Source organism: Lutra lutra, chromosome 5 (genome assembly GCF_902655055.1).
Source record: "Lutra lutra chromosome 5, mLutLut1.2, whole genome shotgun sequence".
Taxonomy (NCBI): Eukaryota; Metazoa; Chordata; class Mammalia; order Carnivora; family Mustelidae; genus Lutra; species Lutra lutra.
The window spans coordinates 76624902-76646745 of NC_062282.1; the positions used below are offsets into that span (position 1 = coordinate 76624902).

At 47.6% G+C, this 21844-nt stretch overlaps 1 protein-coding gene across 9 annotated transcripts in view; it reads right to left on the reverse strand.

Moving 5' to 3' along the window:
• Window positions 1-2024: 2024 nt before the first annotated feature.
• Window positions 2025-21844, reverse strand: part of KLHL3 (kelch like family member 3) — a 302089-nt gene continuing 282269 nt past the window's right edge. For all 9 annotated transcript variants that reach the window (XM_047729680.1, XM_047729681.1, XM_047729682.1 and 6 more), the window contains 5 exons: window positions 20295-20396; window positions 17134-17262; window positions 13475-13615; window positions 11118-11261; window positions 2025-6689 (listed from right to left, as the gene is read on the reverse strand). In XM_047729680.1, coding sequence (XP_047585636.1) covers window positions 6661-6689; window positions 11118-11261; window positions 13475-13615; window positions 17134-17262; window positions 20295-20396 — 545 coding nt within the window. In that variant the 3' untranslated portion in view covers window positions 2025-6660. The remainder of the gene's footprint in view (window positions 6690-11117; window positions 11262-13474; window positions 13616-17133; window positions 17263-20294; window positions 20397-21844) is intronic.

A 21844-nucleotide genomic window follows, 5' to 3' on the forward strand; every position in this document is an offset into this window, starting at 1 on the left:
ATCAGACTCCTGGTGACCACAGTTACTCAAGAGGAGGAGCCAGGAAAGGGGCAAGGCAGAGCAGCCAATAGGAAACATCCAGCCTCCAAAAATAAGTAATGCCACCTCCCACAGAGGTTGTCGCAGGGATTAAAGATCAAGTTGTAAAGCACTTAGCAGGGTGTCTGGTAAAAAATAGTACCCATTCATGGGCGCCTGGGTGGCTCAGTGGGTTAAGCCGCTGCCTTCGGCTCAGGTCATGATCTCAGGGTCCTGGGATCGAGTCCCACGTCGGGCTCTCTGCTCAGCAAGAAGCCTGCTTCCCTCTCTCTCTCTCTCTGCCTTCCTCTCTGTCTACTTGTGATCTCTCTCTGTCAAATAAATAAATAAAATCTTTAAAAAAAAAAAAAATAGTACCCATTCAAATGTGCCTCTTGCTGCTATCACCACAGCAACAAATAGGATTATTTTCCACTGATAAGAAGGTGGGGACAGCATTGGTCCAAAAGACCTGGCAAGTTGGGCTTCGGTATTTTTCCTGAGCCATTCTTGCACTTCCCAGGGACTCCTAGGTGCTTCTTAGCAACCCCTCCTCCCCTCATGATCTCCTCAAGGATGCAGCAACAGATGCCTAAAGACAGGACTCCAGAGTGCAGCCAATATCCTGGCTCCATCCCTTGGCAGCTCTGCTACCTTACACAGGTTATTTAACCTCTGTGCATTTCATATTTTCGTCTATAAAAGATAACAGTAACTCAGAAGCCCATGATGAGCATTAAAGGCATTGACAGAGGCAGAGCACTTCAAAAAGTGCTTAGCACGTGGTACATACTCAGTAAATGTTACCTAGCATTATTTCATATATGTTGCTGTTTTATAAATAGACACTTAAAAGTTGTACATATTTAACAAAATAAAACTAATATTTGTATATGTAATAATAAAAACAACACCTGTAAAACCAATAGGTCTTATAGAAAACTTCTAAAACTTGATTATTTATTTTTTATTTACAGGCAGATCTCTGTTTCCTCTTCTCTGTGTGTGAGACCAGCACACCCACCTGACAATCACTGGACAGATGCCCACACTACCAAACACCTACTGGAGGGACAGGCCTCTCTGGGCCTCGCTGATCGTCTTGGTGGGTCTGACACTGTGCTGAGGCCAGGGAACAGAGACCTTGGGATACAGACCCTGTCCAGCAGATCTTAAAGAAAAAAGAAATTTTATTTATTTATTTATTTTTTAGATGTTGGCTATTTTTATTATGAAAATAAGATGGGCATCCTCTGAGAAATCCTCTGGCTACCTAACTGAGAACATCACTACTGTTTGTCATTTCTGATCCATCTAAGTAGGATAACCATTCTCTTCTCTCCCACTGTTTTTTTTTTTTTTCCTCAGTGTTCCAGGATTCATTGTTTATGTACCACACCCAGTGCCCCATGAAATACGTGCCCTCCTTAATACCCACCACCAGGTTCACCCATCTCCCATCCCCTCCCCTCTAAAGCCCTCAGTTTATTTCTTGGAGTCCACAAGTCTCTCATGGTTCATCTTCCCCTCCGATTTCCCCCACTTCACTTTTCCTTTCCTTCTAATGTCCTCCGTGTTATTCCTTATGCTCCACAAGTAAGTGAAACCATATGATAATTGACCTTCTCTGCTTGACTTATTTCTCTCAGCATAATCTCCTCCAGTCCCATCCATGTTGATACAAAAGTTGGGTATTCATCCTTTCTGATGGAGACATAATACTCCATTGTATATATGGACCACATCTTCTTTATCCATTCATCTGTTGAAGGGCATCTCAGCTCTTTCTATGGTTTGGCCATAGTGGACATTGCTGCTATGAACATTGGGGTACATATGGCCCTTCTTTTCACTACATCTGTATCTTTGGGGTAAATACCCAGTAGTGCAATTGCAGGGCCATAGGGTAGCTTTATTTTTAAGAAAAAAAAATTTTAATCTGAAGATAAGGTGGGAATAAGACAAAATGGAGAGCCTGGACTATGGAAATAAAATACTGAGAAAGGTTTTCACAGTTCAGCTTTTATTAACATTAAGTATGGGAAACTTGAACTTGATTCCTGTTGAAATCATCCATTTGAGGAACGGTTTCTTCAGCTATCGCTGTAACTGATGGAGCCTGGGACAAGTGTTCGTTTGCTGGATAGATGGGCTCTAACATCCAAGCAGAGAATAGGAGATCAAGGACCTTACTGAAGCAGTGTGTTCACAGGGCATCAGTGATCAAGTCAGGTCGCCTATGGACAACCACATGGACAGAGCACCCACACAGACATACACATTCAGCGTCTTGAGTCTTCTTTCAAAGTATTTTATACATCATATACAAATTAAACAAAAAATCCAACAAGGGTCCTTTATTGCCACTGAAAAACAGGGGAGAATGGTTTTCAATCTCATAGCCATGGGCAAGAACGTAGTACTAGGGCGATTTGTTTCTCCAGATGCCACCGTCACATGCATTCCTGCCTTGGCTGACGCCTTACCCATGAGTCACTCAGCCCCATGACAAAGGCTGTGCAGGTGCTATGAGGCGGTGGTTATCCACTAGAGAAGTCTCTTCCCTTCCCAAATGTCGAAAATGCTGCTGGCTCACCTGCTCGGTCACACAGCACACACAGCACAGCTAAACACGAGGGGCTTAGGACTCTAAACAGTGCAAACACTTAAAAAAAATAAATAAATAAATTCTAACCTCTTTGCTTCTCCACGCAAGCAAAGCCTTAAAAACTCCAGCTAACTGGAATATGAGTTTGCTCAACCTCCCAACCTGATCCAACAAGGTGCAAATGGGGAGCATGGAGGCAATTCAAATGGCACCTGTCCCAATAATAATAAAAATAAAAGACTGGTTTAATGAGGCTAATGGCAGATAAATACATAAAATAGAGCCTGGAGTGCAGACACAGCTCAAGAAGCAAGTTTTAGGTATACTGTGAAGCACACGTTTAACACATTCTTAATGATTGTGAGGAGTAAGCCCTCTTTTAAAGTTCATAGAGAAGATGCTTCCAAAAGGGACATCCTCCAGCAACAAAGGCCTCTAGCTGGTGGAGGCTTTGGAAGAACGAGGGGCAGAAGAGAATGAGGATTGCTTTGCCAGATCTAAGAAACTCCTGGGAGTAGGCCCTGCAGGGCAGCCCTTTCTCGAGCTCCTCCATGCCACCGCATGCCAGGCTCAGCACCAGGCAGTGAGAGCCACCAGGAGAGGGGCCAATCAGCCTCCCCTCTGCAAAGAGCAGACTCCAAAAAAAAAAGTGATCAGGCAACATAGTTGGGGAATTGTTGAGTCAGGCTAAACATTAGTCCCTAAGCAATTCCAGAAACACCAGGGATTGTGTTTTCCAGCAATCTCCCTTGAATATGGCATCAGAAAGAAGACTCAAAGTCAGAAAGATTCATCTTTCTGGAAGTACTAAAAAAAAAAATCAGTTTTTGGAGGGTGACAAGCAGACAGAAAATAGCTACAGGCATGAACTAGGAGACAGCATGACTTATGGGAACACAACACTTCATTATCATGGATAACAAAAATCAATTCGGATATCCTAAAAAATGATCTTATAAAAATATCTACATTAAAAGTTTAGCCTGAATGCTATAGCTTCAATTTTATAAAAAGGCAATCTTTGAAAGGCTCTGGTTCAGGAATATACAAATATTACACAACAGATATCAAAGTAACGCCGTTCAAAAGCATGTAAGGGGGTATTGCAACTGGTTTGTAGTGAAACAGAATTAAGTATTCTTATTGCATAGAAGAAAATGAGGTCAGTTTCATTTGCATAATACTGCAACTTTTTAGAAGGAGAGATGCCATTAGGTACTGAGGAGAAGGAACTTTGGGATTCAGAGTCTGACTTCTGTGATGTCCAAATCAGTATCCCAGCGGCGTCTAAGCAGCTTCTAACCTTGGGCCGCAATTCCATTTCATCACCGTGATCAGCTTTCAGATACACCTCCCTGCAAAGCTGCATGCACAAGCAGCTGCGGCCACCAAATTGGTGGGGGGGGGCGGTGAGGGGTTCACCTACCACGGGACCAGCACAGACTTGAAATCAACTGGGCTGTGTGCACTGTGGAGAGAGAATCGTACCTAGTGATAGAGAGACAGCAGGTTTTAAATGACATCTGTGGGCAGCAAGAGCCGAACGGCTTTTTGGTGGTGACGTACCAGTGCTGGAGTCCCTGTGAAAAAGGACACATGAGGACAAGGTGACCATGGCCTCAGCAATACTACCAGCCGGGGGCAGTGCTTCCCGGCAGGTGGAACCAATAGCAAAAACCCCAAGAGCAGAAACCATGGCCAGCATGCTCTCAGGGAAGGGACTCACTCTGGGCAGATTAAAAACAAGAACCTCCCCCACATGTGCATCCAAGTCTAGCTCCTAGAGGTGCTGGGAAAGGGGGTGGGAAGTTCACCTGAACTCATCTGAAATCAGGAGCTGTGTGAACAGCACATGAGGGACCCCATCCCCCTGCCTCATCCCCACCAGGAACCAAAACCGAGTCCCAAACCCTCCTCAGGCCGGGAAGAAAAACGTTTGCGACAAAAAGCTCATTTCGTCAGCCTCCGAGCCCAGGCAGAGCTCTGAAGCCACAGGCATCTCCAGTGCCAAGTGAGAGCACAGCACCCAAATGAAGGCATGCCTTGATTCCTTTGGAGACATTTCCTCCAGGCCCAACAAAGCTGGATATTCCAGCCTCTTCTGGATGCCTTGATGCTAAGAATTCCGGATGCCTTGGTGCTGCCCTCCAAATGTCTCACTGACATAACATCTGCTCAACAACAGAAATCGTTTCTTCTTCAAGAGAGTCGAGTGTTCAGTGCACAAAAAACACACAGTAAATACACAGAGAGGCCAGCTAGCTAGGGAGGCTATTGGCTTTCTAACTGTAGCCGGGAGCTGGAGGGGATGCCAGGCTCCTGCAGGATCTGCTTGGAAGTAGCCCAGTTAGATCAGAAGTCCCACATCAGGTTTCATAACGCCCCTTGACTCCTGTAAGTGGACCCCAAAATCAGGGAGCATTAAAGCCCAGCCCTGATGATGTCAGAGTACTCTCCAGACATAAGACCTTCCCTCCTTATGCCACAAATTCCAACATAAGTGACTTGCAAGGTGAGGAACAGATTCATCTTTCTTCCTTCCTTCCTTCCTGCCTGCCTTCCTTCCTTTTTCTTTCTTTCTTTAATGAAAATCATTCCTCAAATACCCACCACCCCCTCCAGATGTCTGACGTTCTATCATTAATAATTTCTACCAGTGAATTAGCAAAGCTCTCACCAAGCTCCTCTTTTAAAATGCAAGTATCCCTGAGAGAGATCACATATCCTGGGCATTTACCACCATCTCCTCCCTCTCAGGAGAAACAAGGAGGAAAAGAGTATTCTGAGGGTACAGGCCCTGGAACAGGGGGAGAGCACAAGGAAAGGAAGACGAGGACCTCAGACAGACTTGACCATCACCATCTAGTGCTGAGGCCCAGGCCCAGCTGGTATACTCCCTTGAAATCATCCACAGTGATCTAGATCATATAGGACCCCTAAGGCAGGGGCAAAACTATCTCTGGGTTTGGAGGTAGGGTGACCTTTTATTTATTCTCCAAACCAGGACACTTCTGAAAGTAAAATGGGCTGCTAGGAAGAATTAAGCATGGATAATAAGTATAGATGAGGACTGTCCCATCCCAGGAAAACCCAGAAGTAGGATCCTCTCTGAGACCATTTTTGGCAGGAACTGCCTTACCACTTTGGTTTGTTGTTTTGTTTTAGTTGTTCATGTATATATATGTGGGTGTGTATTTTTTTTTTCTCCAGTGTGATACTCAGGACTTCTCCAAAGAGCTAGTTTTCCCAATTGAAGAGACACAAAATCTCCCAAGCCTGGAATCCACAACCTCAAAGACCAGTGGTCCAAGGACCAGATGGTTCTCATCTGCTTCCTGAAGGAAAGCCCAAGGAAGAGCACCCAGTGGAGGGGCTGGGGACCCCCATCTGTTTCCAGTTCTCACACACAGAAGACACAGCGCAGATTCAAGAATGCCCAGCTCTTCTGCAGACCATGCCAGGAGTCAAAGTCAGTCTGTGGGCATAGTCAAAGCAACGCCCCCATCACCAGTCATTTTCTGGACATTCCTGGCCTGTCCACCCAGACCTCCAGAGGTCAGCAGCTTTAGGAATCTCGGGGTTCCCACAGGGCAAATCCGGAAGAGAGGTTTCTGTGATTTGATTTTTAGCACAGAAGGATCAGTAGTAAAGAAATCCAGTAGATTGTCACACATCCCCCAACTTCGTGAAACACCATGTTCCACCCACACGTGCGCGTGCGCGCACGCACACACACACACACACACATTGTCCCCAGGTTCTTGGGTGTTCATGTAGAAACACACAAAAAAGCCCCAGGTGCTGCCTGGAGCTTTAGGAACCCACTGCTCAGGGGGGAGTCCCAAACACTTCAGGGGAGCAGGAGGCGATCACCAGTCTCCACGCCGGACGCCACTCAGCCACTTTGGAGGAGGGCATGTCTTGCTCCGCTGCAGACTCCGGTAGTGAGTGGCACCAACAGTCATGGTGCGGCTGTTCTGAACTACAGGCAGCACCCTTCCCCTGCCTCCACCTCCTGGCCGTGGGCCTGTGGGTCACAAGGGCTTGTGAATCACAGCAACACCTATGATGAAAGGGAAAGAAAGTGAGCACCTCAGCTTCTTCAAAGGTATTCAGAGAACCAAGGGGTTCATGGGTCTGAGCCATTCTAAAGCCCCAGTCAAGGGGAAGGGGCATGTCTGTATCCAAGCCCCACAGGGCCTGAGGACTCAGGCAGCCCACAGTGGGCTCTTTCCCACTCTTACGGCCAAGGCCCGGCAAGACACCTGAACCTGCACGCACAGGCCCTCAGCACCACAGCTAGTGGGCTCCCCTAGCATCATCACATGAACATGGTTGCTATCTCAAGAAGTTCTTTTCCAAGACCAGAACTCAACCTCATGACACTCCGTACTGTCACAGGGGCCCAGAGGCAGTTCCTTGGCTCTACCTTTCCATCACTGTAAGACAAGTGACAAGGATTCATGCCTACTTTTACAAGATACTGAAATGAACTAGAAAGAAGAGTGGACTGACTTCAAGCAAGTAAGAAACACTGCATGCCGGTCCTAGCTTGGCCACCAGTCCAGCTGCAGGGAGGCCTTAGGCAAGACCACTGACCTCTTGAGGCTCAGCTCCCATGCTGTGTGATGTCACCTGATGGAAAGACCCTTCCCGTGCTAAACACTGTGCTTGGAACAACAGTCCAGACAATGTCTGTCTCCAAAATGACTTTAGCCAAAGTGAACTATACTCCATGGCTAACTTATGAAGTCATAGATGATCCTAGAATGCCTCCGTGGCAAATACCATAGGTGGATTCAGCCAACCTCCCCTCTACTTGCTGTTCATGACGGCAGAGACAGCATATGACTGACTCAGCTTCCCAGACTGCCTGGCAGCTGGCAGGGCCACATGCCCCAGGCCTGGCCAAGACCGTTGCAAACACACGTTTGCCCAGGCTGCAGCTTTGGCTCTGTCCGGTGCCCCATCCAAAAGGTGGCTTACACACAGCCCATGGTGGTGGTGGCTACTGGTAAAGCCAGCAAAACAGAAAAGGGAGAACAAGCCTGGTTTTTCAACAACAGCCCGAGCCCTAGGCCAGCCCTGGACTTTTGGTCTTCCTTCTGCCTGAGATAGGTACACTCCCTCCTTGCTTAAGCCAGTATATGTCTGCTCTTCTGGTACCTTCAATCGAACAAAATCCTAATTTACAGGTAAGGTCTGTTGGTCCGGTGTAACTGACAGTTACTTTAACGAGGTCCCATGACTATAAATCTTCTGGCTACAGAGGAGATTGAGAGAACACTCCTGAGAGAAATGCCAGGATACCCCAGGAGTGAGATTCTAAGACACCCACTGCATGTGAATTCGGGATAAAGGTGCAGATAGAAAAGCTCAGAGGTGGGCAGCACTGCAGTCCACAGACCCAGATGTGTTGCCTGACCTTGACAACATCTCCCTGCACCTCAGAATTCTTTTGTAAGGTAGCACTAAAAAAAAAAAAAAAAAGAAAGAAAAGAGAGAAAAGATAAGAAAAGCCAGGTCCGGGCGCCTGGGTGGCTCAGTGGGTTAAGCCGCTGCCTTCGGCTCGGGTCATGATCTCGGGGTCCTGGGATCGAGTCCCACATCGGGCTCTCTGCTCAGCAGGAAGCCTGCTTCCCTCTCTCTCTGCCTGCCTCTCCGTCTGCTTGTGGTCTCTGTCAAATAAATTAAAAAAAAAAAAAAAAAAGAGGCCAGAGGGTCTTTAGAAAAAAAAAAAAAAAAGAAAAGCCAGGTCCTGTACTGTTTTTTTTTTTTTTTATATTAACCTCCTCTTCGGAGGTACCTTAGAAGCTCAGTCAGTTAAGCGTGTGCCTTCAGCTCAGGTCATGATCCCCACATCAGGCTCCTTGCTCAGCAGGAGCCTGCTTCTCCCTCTCCCTCTGCCTGCCACTCTCCCTGCCTGTGCTCTCTCTCTCTCTCTCTCAAAAAAATATATAAAACCTATAAAATTTAAAAATTTAAAAAATAAACCTCCTCTTTTGATTATAAAAGTAAAATATTTTTGATGCGCCTGGGTGGCTCAGTCAGTTAAGCGTCCAACTCCTCATTTCGGCTAAGGTCATGATCTCAGGATCCTGGGATCGAGGCACAGGTTGGGCCCCGCCCTCAGTGGAGATCCTGCTTGAAATTCTCTCTCTCCCTCTGTCTGTGCCCCTCCCCCCAACTCACACACACTGTCTCTCTCAAAATAAATAAAATCTTTCAAAAAAAAAAAAAGTAAGGGGCGCCTGGGTGGCTCAGTGGGTTGGGCCGCTGCCTTCGGCTCAGGTCGTGATCTCGGAGTCCTGGGATCAAGCCCCGCATCAGGCTCTCTGCTCAGCAGGGAGCCTGCTTCCTCCTCTCTCTCTGCCTGCCTCTCTGCCTGCTTGTGATCTCTCTGTCAAATAAATAAATAAAATCTTTAAAAAAAAAAAAGTAAAATATTCTCATTTCAGGAAATTTGGAAAACACAGAAGCAAACAAGGAAAGAAAGTTTTTTAAAACCCTACATACAAAGAGCATCACCATTGTCTTCTTGGACTATTTCCTGGCTTTTAAAAATAACCGTGATCATCTACATGCCAGGGAGACACTGTGCTAAGCGTTCCACTCTTACTGCACAACAACTGTGAGGAACTTGCTATGATTTCATTCTCATTTTACAAATGAGAAAACAAGAAGTTCAGTCAGACCGATCACCCTGCCCAGAGCCCCAGTCCAAGGCACAGAACTGGAATCCATGAGATCCGACTCCGATGTCCCCTTCTTTAAGCAGTTGCTACTCAAACGTCTGGGATGCAGGACTGCGTGACTGAGCTTGCAGGGCACGTCCCTTGGGAGTCCTCCCTTTTAAACCCCCAGACTGTCATGAACATGTTCTCGTGACATTAGAAACACTTGCACTGTACAAATACTTCACAGTTTAACTACTTCTCTGATGTCACACGTTAAGTAGTTCTCAAGTTCTTTGCTATCATAAATAATACTCCAAATCCATCTACCTCTGCATTGCAGGCAATTTCTTGAGATTCTTAAAAAAAAAAAAAAAAAGAAGGATACACTCAGTCAATGGAGTTGAAGACAAATTGCGCGTTTGCTTGTCTGTTTCGCAGTTACTTCTAGAGCAGACAGACAATGAAGAGGTAGACATGAAATATTTAGCACATATGTGAAATTCTAACCACATACACCTAAATCTTCCCCTCTCCTTAAGATCCACTAGGAGCCAAGGGAGGACCCCTCACTGGCCTCACTGTCTCGTACTCGAAGCTGTCTGTACTCGTGCTCTTCCTACAACCGTATTGAAAAGAAAATGAAAGTTCTCATTTTAATAATTAATCGTGAGAAAAGAATCACTCAAAGACCAACATGCCTCTAAAAACTTTTCTATTTGGTTGAGAAAAATCCTAAACAAGGAAAAAGAAGTAAAATCAGTTCACTGCAACTGACGGCCTGTGTTGACAATCTAGGATATGAGCCCCTTCAAGCCTGCACAGCCCCCTTCAAGCCTGAAATCCAAACAAGACTGATTGACCTTCTACCGCAAAAAGGGAATCAGAACACCATGGGAGTTGTGATGCACACTGAAGGAGATCATGGGTGTCAAATACTTCATGCCTGGGATGTTGTTATGTGCTCTTTAAATCACTGTTAGCTCTAAATATTCCTGTTTCTGGAAGACAAGGTACAGGTTGCTGAGCTACATCATGGGTATGGGAGACTGCTTGTCTCCCTACAGACCCCTGTCGTCAGCAGCTCCGACTTCCCAGACCTCACCGAGCCCATCACACACGCTTGCCAAGAATAAGCCTCCACAGCAGTGTGGTACTTACTGCTGCCTCCACCTCTTGCCTGGAGTCTCAATTTCATCACATGTAAAATGGAAGGATACAGTCCCATTCACCCAGGGTGTTCTTGAAAGGATGACAGTGAATGGGTACAGTGTGCCTAACACACCACCTGCTGGCACAGGGAGGGAGCCCCTGGCAAAGGGCAGCTCCCACCTTCAGAGGTGATCCAACCTTGTTTCCTCCGGGAAGTTTTCACCTGTCCTGTCTTAAAATATAGACCACGTAGCACATTCTATTGAGAAGTCATGGGTACACTGCCTTGCATGTGCTACTTCATGTAGACAGATCTTATCCTTCCAATTAAATTTCTGCAAGGCAAGAACTGTATCTTATTCTGTGTAGGAGCCAGAAATGGCAATGAAATTCTAAACCCGTCATCTTAGGACAAATCAGAGCAGTTGGAAGTGGCCCCTGCAAACACGGGTGTTAAAAAGAATTCTGGGCCTACATTCCGGTTCGCTGGGGAGACCCAGGCTCAGCAGGGTTATCTGTTGTGGGCACAGAATGACAGAGTGGTGGCATGGGACAATTATCTACTATCGCTGCAAGAGGCATGAAGTCCCAAGTTAAGCAAACTCAGCTCCATGGGTACAGGGGTCGGGCGGGGGTGAAGGTGGAACTGGGGGCAGCACACTGACCTGCGTAGCTCCGCCCCGTACTCATGTTGGTGGGCAGCAGCGTCCATTTGTCAGTGATGGGATTGTAGTATTCCACCGAAGCCAGGTTGCAGGATCCGTCATCCCCTCCAACCACATACAGGAGCCCGTTCACTGCGCAGACTCCTGGGAAACAGAGGCCATAGGAGACATCATAGCAGGAGCCACGAGGGGATTAGAATGGATGGGAAATAAGCATGGAAATCCCGGGAGGCACTCCTCCTCCCCTTCAAGGTGACCCCATGAACCAGCTCATAGGTCTGATTTTGCTCAATGGGAGACCATGTCAACAATAACTACTGGGCCCTGAGGATCCCCCATTTCTAAGAAGGTCTCTTCTCTGACCAGGGAGCTCTCACTGCTACATGCTCCCAGGGACATTCCTGGCCCCTGACCCTATAAATACTTAACTCTTTATGGGTACAGGCCCCTCTCTACTGGAGCATGTAGACTTCCCACACGCAGACTGAGCTATGCTCAGGGAATCTCACACACACTACTCCCACTCTGCTTGTAGGTTTGCTCTGGTAAACACTGGGACAGCTATCCTTTTGTGCCTAGTGGTTGTATCTGGGATGCCTCCACATGACTTAGATCTAAACCCACACACAGCCCCCAGGGACAAGGCATTCCTCCCACCCTGATCTCACAGAGAGCTGGTGTGAGGGCAAAGTCTCATGCTGCAGGGGCCAAGAGTAGGAAAACATTATGTTACTCATCAAGAGTTTACAAGGCCTCGATCTAATACGCTGTGTCTTCTTTCAAAATCACATGAGGGGATTGATGATATTCAAGAAGCAGTAATTGTCAGTACTGATGAAGATTATCTCAGATCCTGATGAGAGGATAAAATGTACTGCTTCCTGGATAGTACTGGAAGCAAAGATGCTCCCTCTGGCTTAAGAATTTCACTCCTGGGGGCGCCTGGGTGGCTCAGTGGGTTAAGCCGCTGCCTTCGGCTCAGGTCATGATCTCAGGGTCCTGGGATCGAGCCCCGCATCGGGCTCTCTGCTCAGTAGGGAGCCTGCTTCCTCCTCTCTCTCTGCCTGCCTCTCTGCCTGCTTGTGATCTCTGTCTGTCAAATAAATAAATAAAATCTTTAAAAAAAAAAAAGAATTTCACTCCTGGACTTAAATTCTAAAGAAATAATTTGAGATGTGTGCACTGATCAGCCATAAGGCCATTTATAACAACAAAAGCATTATTGGTAGAAAAATGGAAATAATCTAAAAGCCCAATAGTAGATGAGATATTTAAATTGTGATACAGCCATTTAAAATATCATGAAAGTCTATCTCACATTATAAAAAGACAGTTGTGAAAGATTGTGAAGTGGATTAGAAAAGCAGGTTGTAGAACATCACTGAGTAGGATTCCACTTTTGCTATAAAAAACAGAAATATCTCTATGTGAACATATACATATATATTCATTTACATCAAAACTTAATTCTTGGATTTTTGATACACTAGCTGTCTTGGGTGTTCTGTAATCCCTCGCTCATGGGGCTTAAGGCCAAATGCCAAGTTTTATCATAGCAGGCTCAGGCAGTGGGCAAATTAATAAACTCCCTTCTGTTTACACTTTCAACATATGACCTACAAATGAGTTTAGCAAACAGGTAATTTGAGTATAAAGGAAAAAAATCTGCCTGAAAGTCACCTGTTTGCCTTTCCAGTCTGGGAAGCTAAGCTAAGCCAACACTTTTCTAGAGTAAAGAGGCATAAAATAAGATATACCAACATAGGACACGATCCACAAGATAAAGCTGTTAAAGCAAAGAGTTTAATAGGGAGGTCAGGCTCTCAGAACAAAAATCTAAACACTCTAAGATAGATCATTCCCACAGGAAGGCAAACAGGGAGGAGACAGAGAGGCAGGAGGTACAGAGCAAGGAATATGGGAAGTGCTCCCACTGGACAATGAATCAGGGCCCTGGCAACCCGTAGGAAGAAGGAGATGGGTTTCAGGTGGGAAGTGAGAAGTTCTCAGAGCCAGGTACAGGTAAAAAACATAGAACCAAGTGTCACTGACTGGCCATGCCCACACAGCCCCGTGCCTAGCTATCCAACAGAGCCAGTGGGCCAGGGGCTTTGATGGAGTCTGTGTCCTAGAGTGTACAGTGAAAGTCATCAGCCCCTTGCATCTAAGCAGGCGGACCCTGTGGCTAGCGGTTGTGTTCCCCAGCTCTCCCCTCTGCTAGCCCAGTACCGATCTGGAGAATGGATACTCCTCTTTGAGGTACAAGCTTGGGCCAGGTTCTGTCCCTCCGCCTGTGTCTAACAGCTACTGTTTACACCCACACCCCCAAGGGCAGAAGGAGAGAGCAGTCTCATTACCTGCATTACGCCGGCACATATTCATATCTGCCACCTGCTTCCAGGTGTTTGTTCCAGGATCATAAACTTCAACGCTCTTCCTCACCAGGGGCCCGTCATGCCCGCCTGTGGCATACAGCTGGCCACTGAGCACCCCGACCCCTGAAAAGCAGAGCACAGCGTCCCAGCCTCCGGCTGGCAACCACGACTGGAAACCAGGAGGCCTGGCGTCCGGTCCTGGGCAGCTATCATCAGCAGGGTGGCCTGGGGGAGTGCTGCTTTGTTCCCCCAGACCTCAGTGCCCTCATCTGTAAAACACACAGAATGACACCCTGCCTGCCTAAGCCTGTCAACCTGAGAATCCCCAACAGATAAAGTAAAAATCACTCCACGGCTAATTTTAAGAAATGTAAATGTACATACATACGTAACATATGTGTGTGTATGTATGTGGTATAAAATGGGGAGGGGAGAGTTCATATGCAAAGAAAAATAGAAAAAAGGCAAAAAAGACTGTAAGACACCCTCCAAAACTTCAGGAGTAGTTATTTCCAGAGGGTCAAAGTTGGCCTCCCTTTGGGCTATCTGTGTGGCCACATTTTCCTACAACGCTGTTTCACTTGGATTCCGCAGCCTTCTATTAGACTGGTTGCGGAGAAAGACTGCAACGCAGAAACGAGCTGCACAGCAGCTGCGGTGATGTCATTACCACGCAGACTACCCTGCCAGGAAGCAGGACCCGTTCTTTCTGCCACGTGCTCTCCTCTGAGCTTGCAGAGAGGAGAGCAGCATTCCACACGCCCCATGCTGAGAAGCCAGAGCTGACTCCCAGAGTGGCATCACGGACAGGCTTTAGAAAAACCATTTAAGGACCACCTGGGTGGCTCAGTTGTTGGGCACCTGCCTTAGGCTTGGGTCATGATCCTGGGGTCCTGGGATTGAGCCCTGCATTGGGATCCGTGCTCAGTGGGAAGCCTGCTTCTCCCTCTCCCACTCCCCCTGCCTGTGTTCCTGCTCTCACTATCTCTCTCTGTCAAATAAATAAATAAAATCTTTAAAAAAAAAAAAAAAAGGACAAAAAAAGAATAACCTTTTAAAATCCTTCCATGCAAGTCATGGGAATAAAAGCCAGCAGGCAGGAGGGTGGTACAGGATCCCCAAAAGAGCAACTGACCTGGAGGCCAGGACTCGTGGGGTCTGGACCGGAGTCTCTAACTTGCCCTTTCTGGGCCTCAGTTCTCCCACCTGCAAAGTGAGGAAGCTGGACTGCACAGGGAGCTCCAGGAGCCCACAGACCACCCCACCCCACAACAGGCTGCATCTCAATCAGGTGGGGAGATGTTGAAAAGAGTGATTCCAGGGCCTCCCTCCTGGAGACCCTGGCTGGGAATCAGAACAAGGACACCGGATGACTGGGATGTGCAGCCAAGCGTGAGACCCGAGCCCTCGATTTCTAGGATGTAAGCTTCCCAGGGACAAGGACCCTATCTGTCTTACCACATCTGTTTCCCTGTGCCTGGGGGTACTGGGTTTATTGTTTGAATGACCCAATACGTAAAATCCCACCTAGCAATGACGCGGCTGTGCTAGCAGTTCCTCACAGTTGCCCAAAACTAACAGCAGATGGTGGTGTTGTATCAACAACGGCTAGCTAACAGACCCCCACCCCCCACCGCCCCCGGGGTCTCTAACAGACCCGGGTTTAAGACCGTTCAGTGTGCTCCAAAGCAGCCTCATCTGCCCCTCTTCTGTGCTCAGCGGGACCTAGCTCAGCATGGCTCCCAGAGATGAACTCTTTACCCCCCAACCATCTGCTAGCACGGCTCATGCTCTACTGAAGAAGCAAGCAGCGTTCCAGGCCCTGGGGGCCCCTCCTGCCCTTCTGTAGCCTCTTGCACAAATGTTCACACAGAGGTCTCCCAGACCCCGAGCTACAGCAGCTCCAGGCCCTTCAAAGGCCCAGAGGCAGCCAGAGGCCTCAGTCTCTGAGTCTTCGGCCACCAAAGAACACCCACCATCACAGGTATGTAGGTTCTCCACTCCAGAGGTGCAGCTTTCCCAAATCTTTAGGGACACAAAGCACAAAACGAAAGCTGATTCGGGAGCCTGACGCCAGGGTTCTGACAGTAAGGGGAGTAGAGTCCACCTCTAGGAGAAAGAGCATCCCCTAAACTGAGTTCACCCAGGGACACAGGCAGGAGAGATGCCACTGTTGAGGGCCGCTAGCCCAGGTAAAAGTTCAGAGCAGCTCAAGAAAGTTCCACACAGCAATAAACCCTGGGCAGCCTGGAGAGACAGAGAGGTCCGCCTCCAGAAGCAGATCTAAGGCAGATGAGGGAGGTCGGGGGCTCCACATGGGGCTGCCCCTCCAGGCTTTCTCCTTGAGATGTTCCTAGAAGCAGCCCCCTATCTCAGGGCTGCCCTACTCCTCCTGAGCTGTCTCTACATCCTTGAGCTTTGAACTTGATCTCACACCTAAAGTCACAGAAGATTCCTAAGAGGTACCAAGACAACTCTACCAAGCCTCTATATACCACAATTACCAAAAGAGCTCTATGAAGGGAGGGGAGACATGAGATATATGAATTGCACTGGCCCCTAAGGAATGTCTACTCCAACCCACTCATTTCACATCTGAGGAAATGGAGGCGAGAAAGGGGGAAGGGACATGCCCAAGGTCACAAGGCAAGTTCGAGCAGACTCAGCACTGAAGCACAGGTGTCCTGACTTTCAGGCATTTGCTTCACGTTCTGCTCAGGAAGGGCCAACTGGTCAGAATCAGCAGAAACAAGCCCACTAAAAAATAGCATTCCAAACACAAATGCTTCTTAAATGGAACCATACACCTTTTTTTTTTCTCTAACCAGTAAGCACACAAAGATTTTTGAATATTAAAACGGCATAATTTCTAAGGACTGCTGAGGAAGTGGTCACATGTTTGGTACTATAAAGTGAGATCACAACTTGATCTTCAAAAATACAAAAGAGAAAAAAGTATATAAAAAAGAAAGGCCTTGGGGCGCTTGGGTTGCTCAGTGGGTTAAGCCTCTGCCTTCAGCTCAGGTCATGATCTCAGGGTCCTGGGACTGAGCCCTGCATCAGGCTCTCGGCTCAATGGAGAGCCTGCTTCCCCCTCCCCCTCTGCCTTTCTCTCTACCTACTTGTGATCTCTCTCTGTCAAACAAATAAATAAAATCTTTAAAAAAAAAAAAAAAAAAGAAAAGAGGGGTACCTGGGTGGCTCAGTGGGTTAAAACCTCTGCCTTCGGCTCAGGTCATGATCCCAGGGTCCTGGGATTGAGCCCCGCATCTGGCTCTCTGCTCAGTGGCGAGCCTGCTTCCCCCTCTCTCTCCCTGCATGCCTCTCTGCCTGCTTGTCATCTCTGTCTGTCATATAAATAAATAAAATCTTTAAAAAAAAAAAAAAGAAAGAAAGAAAGAAAAGAAAAAGAAAGGCCTTGAAGGCATTATACTCAGTGAAGTAAGTCTGACAAAGAAAATATATGATCTTCATTTATGAGTGGTTTCAAAAAAACAAACAACAAAGCTCACAGTCTAGAGAACAGACTGGGAAGGGAACATAAGATAAGGTAGACTGTGCACCTGCTGGGGTCCAGACCCGCATGAGAGCGGACCAGACAAAGCCCGTGCCCTGACCCTCCCCAGCCCACCCCTCCGTACCTGCACCACTGCGGCGCGTGCTCATGTCTGCCACATACGTCCACTCATTGGTTGCCGGGTTGTACTGCTCCACGGTACTCAGGCACTGGCGGGAAGCCCCATCGTAACCCCCGACAGCATACAGCTTCCCTGGAACAGAGGCAGTGGCTGAAACTCCATCTTTAACCCACGGGGGCCCCTCTACCTCCATCAGAGTCCAGGGCCCCTTTCCTCCGGATGGACCACAAACCAGACTAAGCCTGCTTCACATCTCTGCCTTTTACTTCCTTGTGAGCTGTGAGGCTCCCTGAAGCAGTACTGAGCATCTTTCTAAATAAGCACCCTAAATAACCCCTGCAAAGCTATGGCCTGGCTCCAAAACGACTTGACCTACTTTTGCTAGCACGATACATGAGTTACATTACTTCTCCAGAGTAAGGGGTCAAAGACACAGAAAGCTTGAGGGCCCCAGCTCCAGGCAGGCAGCTTGACTTTCTGGCTGAAGGCTCACAAAAATAGACAAAACAAAGATGGGAAAATATTCTTCAGTGAGAACTCAAAGCCTGTCTTCACCATCAGTTGTGTGCTCTGTCCACAATGCCGCAAATGGACCATGTGGGTGGACTGCTCTGTGTGCACTCTGGGCTGGGATGGCTGGAATTCATCTACTTCCTCCCTTGTGATCTTGGAGCCATGCACAAGATCCCTGAAGCACCACTACCCAGTTTTAAAATAAACATATCATAAGCTGCTACCCAAAATCATCATTTCTGCCTGGGGCTGGGCGTGAGGCTGGACAAGGGGCAGGAAATTGGCATTAGAGTTCTCCCAGAGCAGAGATTGAAATATGGTAGGTCTCCTATTTCTCCATCCCTCTCTCTCCCTCTCCATGTGTTGGGGTGGGGGCAGGGGAAGTCCTACCACACCTGTGGGCACAGACTGATGGGGAATGAGAGAGTAATGAAAAAGATCTTAAACTTTAGCTGTAGACTAAATAACCACCACCCAATGCAAATGCACTTAATAGTTACTAATTAAAAGAGGGTTTTTTGGTCACTATGTGCTTTACTAAGGGAGAGATAACAAAAGTACAACTATTATTTGGAAGTCTACAATTCTTTTAAGTTAGAAAGAGGCTCAAGACTGTGATGTACATCACAACTATTTCTGTATCATAGGTAAAATTATTTCTTCCTCTATCATTGAAGCTCATTTTGTTTTCTGCCCCTTTCCAGTGGACCTTCTAAAAGAAAGGGATACCTCCTCCCCAGTTCTGCCCTCACCTGAGCCAGAAGAAAAATGCCTGATCCAGAAGCTCTCCCAGGGTCCAGGCTGTTTCTGCGACATGTGCAGACCAGGACACAACCACGGCCCACTCAGCTGCCCACCACTCACCAAAGCCCAAGTCACTTGGGGCCAGGGGGAGGAAGGCCTGGGGTAAAGAGGAGACAAGAAGCTCCGAGGACAACCCCAGAGTCACTGAGACCAGGCAGCCACGGCAGGAGACAGGGAGAGGGAAGAGAGTACTGTGACAACATGGAGAGCTGTATCTACAAGGCCACAGGCAAGCAGGGGCCCCATGAAACCCTCCTCATCAGAGCTGTGAGGACGACCCTCTGCTGCCCCAGGTAAACCGTTGCTAAAGAGCTTCAAAGTCAGGGTGGACAAAATCAACACATTGCCAGGCTGCCCTCTGTGTCAACAGGCACACAACAAAACAGTACTCCCTCCACATAAACAACGTGCTCTGAGGTGCCCTTGTCAAGGGGAGTATTTCAAAGCACCATCATGGAAGCAACTTCTCAAACCCCCACCAACTACCTCAACCTTGCGTCAGCTGAAAAAATACCCACTCAAAGTTTCTCCTTGAGTCTATTAACAGGGACTTGCTATTTTTAACCCCTACTCTATTGTTTGATATTCCTGGCTAAGGAACAAGGGGGGAAATGGGAAGGTGGCTAGACAAAGCACTTACATTTGGCAGACAAATCAATTTCTGTTCCACCAGGAGGATGGATGAGATTGCAAAAAAACAATTTATCTTGAGAGGAGGACAAAATCCTTGTGCTCCCCAAGATGACTTATTTAGTATGTTAGCGAGGTGTACTTTTGAGTGGAAACTTATATAATACTGGTACAAACCAAGATACGCAGTTAGAGAAAAGAATATTTCTGCTAATGTCTAATCACTGCACATTATGCACTCCCCAAAGCAAGTACGTGTGCTCCTGGGGGCGAACGTGCGAGAGAGAGGGAGAGGGAGACAGAGAGAGAGAGAGAACATCTGCATACAAGTCTAAATGCACAGATATTCCAGCTAAATTCCCTCTTTCAGGACAAGCTAAAGAATCAGTGTTGTCCTACAAAGGATAACATTTTAGTCCAAATCATGCTCTATGCTTGAATACACTAAATTCACATGTATTTATAAAACTCCCTATTAGCATTGGCTAATGGTCTGAAAGAGTGTAGCATAATGGAAAAAGCATTGAGTTGGGAGTCAGAGACCAGGGCTCAAGGACTGGCTGTGCTCTCGACTAATGGGCCCGCTCTAACACTCCATTGCCCTATGTGGAGAATGGAGAACATCTAAGCTCCGCCTACCTCCTTCAAAAGGATGTGGGGAACAAAATGTGCATATAAAAGAGCGCACTATAGACTACAGAGCCCTAACTGTGCCCCAGACCTCATCCCTCCCACCCACCTCACCCACACAATCTTCCTGATGATAGCAGGACTCCACCACCCACCTGACCTGCAGTGACAGTAATCAGACCTGGGAAGAAATGCCCACCCCACTCAAAGCTCTGTTAATGTGTTAATGGTCAACAAAGGCAGAGGAGGACAAAATTAAACAAAATGAACTCTTACCCCCACCCCAGTATACTCCTAGGTTATATGCTGAATCTAGATTCCTCAACCTATGACAGAACCATTGACAAGTGGCCAAAGGGACAGCCCTGCATTGCCCCTTAGGCTCCTCTTACTCTTCCCAGCACAGCTGGCCACCTGCCAGCCATGAGCCCATAACTGCAGCTCTCTGCACCTCAAACTTCGCCACCTGTTCCATCAAGATGGTAGTACCTGCCTCAGAGCTCTGATGGGAGGAGCAGAGCCAGGGCAACGGGACCTGACCCAGGGTCTAGGGCATGGATGGGCCACCACCTTCTGCCATTCCTTACCCTCCACAACGCCCACACCCACGCTGCTCCGCCGCGTGTTCATTGGGGCCACGAAGAACCACTCGTTGGTCTTGTAACTGTAGGCTTCCACAGACGCTAAGCCTGGGAGACAAGAGACTCATGAGATTTTTACAGTGTGAGGTATCACCCAGTGTGCCAAAGTGAGGCTGGGGAAAGGGTGAGAAACCCACGTGTGTGGCTGAGCACCACGTCTCCCTCGCTGTGCGGGCTGGGGCACCTCCCTGCAGCACATCTACAGTGAGTCTACCTGAGATGTCCACTGAGGTCTGACTCAGGGCGGGTCAAGAGAGGACAGAGGAGTATAACACGACAGCCCTGTGAATGTAAACTGTTACACCTACAGAACAGAGGGAAAATCTGAGCTTGCCTCACTGAACACCTTCTTTTGCCTTCTCTTCCTCTACATTAGAAGCTAAAAAGCTCAACACTTACCTTCCCAGAACCCCTAAAGGGATGACCCAGTCAATGAGGCCCAAGTAGAAGTCTCATGGGCATTTCTGAAATAGTCATCGTTTTTCTGATACAGGTGCCAACACCAACCTGCTTTCTGCTACCCAGAATACAAACGTAGCTGGATGGAGCTGTAACGGACACCTTCTGATCTGGAGGGTACAGACAAGGGACGCTCAAAGAGCTTGGCCCCAATATTCTTGAGCAAGCGGATGAAGTGAATAACTGCCAACTTCCCGACTCCCTGTCCCGTGGGTAAAACAGTATCTCTCAATTGTTTCAGCCACAGTTTAGTGAGGTTTCCTACTTGCGGCTGAGAGCAATTTCCAAAAGAAACAATCCACTCCCTTTTTTTCTCTTTATTACTCAGGTCCTACCCACCAGAGGCAGCCCCTGGAGGGGCTGCACACCCTGGAATTTTATGAGTGAGGCAAAGAGAAGACTGGGAAAGACTTTACCAAGTGTTAAAGACACAAACGAAAATTCACAGAAGTCAAAAAATATTGTTTTGGGGGCACCTGGGTGGCTCAGTGGGTTAAAGCCTCTGCCTTCAGCTCAGGTCATGATCTCAGGGTCCTATTATCGAGCCCTGCATCGGGCTCTCTGCTCGGCAGGGAGCCTGCTTCCCCCTCTCTCTCTGCCTGCCTCTCTGCCTACTTGTGATCTCTGTCAAATAAATAAAATCTTTAAAACAAACCAAAAAAATTGTTTTCCACATCCCTGGGGGGGATTTCAGTGTAACAGAGTTAGTGTCCATAGAGACTTTCACCTGGAGGTATAGGAGAGATGAGATAATCTCTCCAAGTCCATGTCTATTTGTAGTTTCTGATTTGAACTCTAAAGTAACCTAGAAGCCAGGAGCAAGGGGACTTTTCTGTGGTGGCACAATCAGGCAAAGCTTTGTGGGGCAGTAAAAGGGCGATGGACAAAGATGGAAGGGCCTGAGCCAGGTCTCTCCCATGGCTGAACCCCAGCTTCCCTGTGCATCCAGCAGAGGCTTCCTTAGATGCCCTGAAGCTGAATATGTTCTCTTTCTAAGTCTTGTCTTGAAAAAATGGGTTCCCAAACAATGGAGAGGA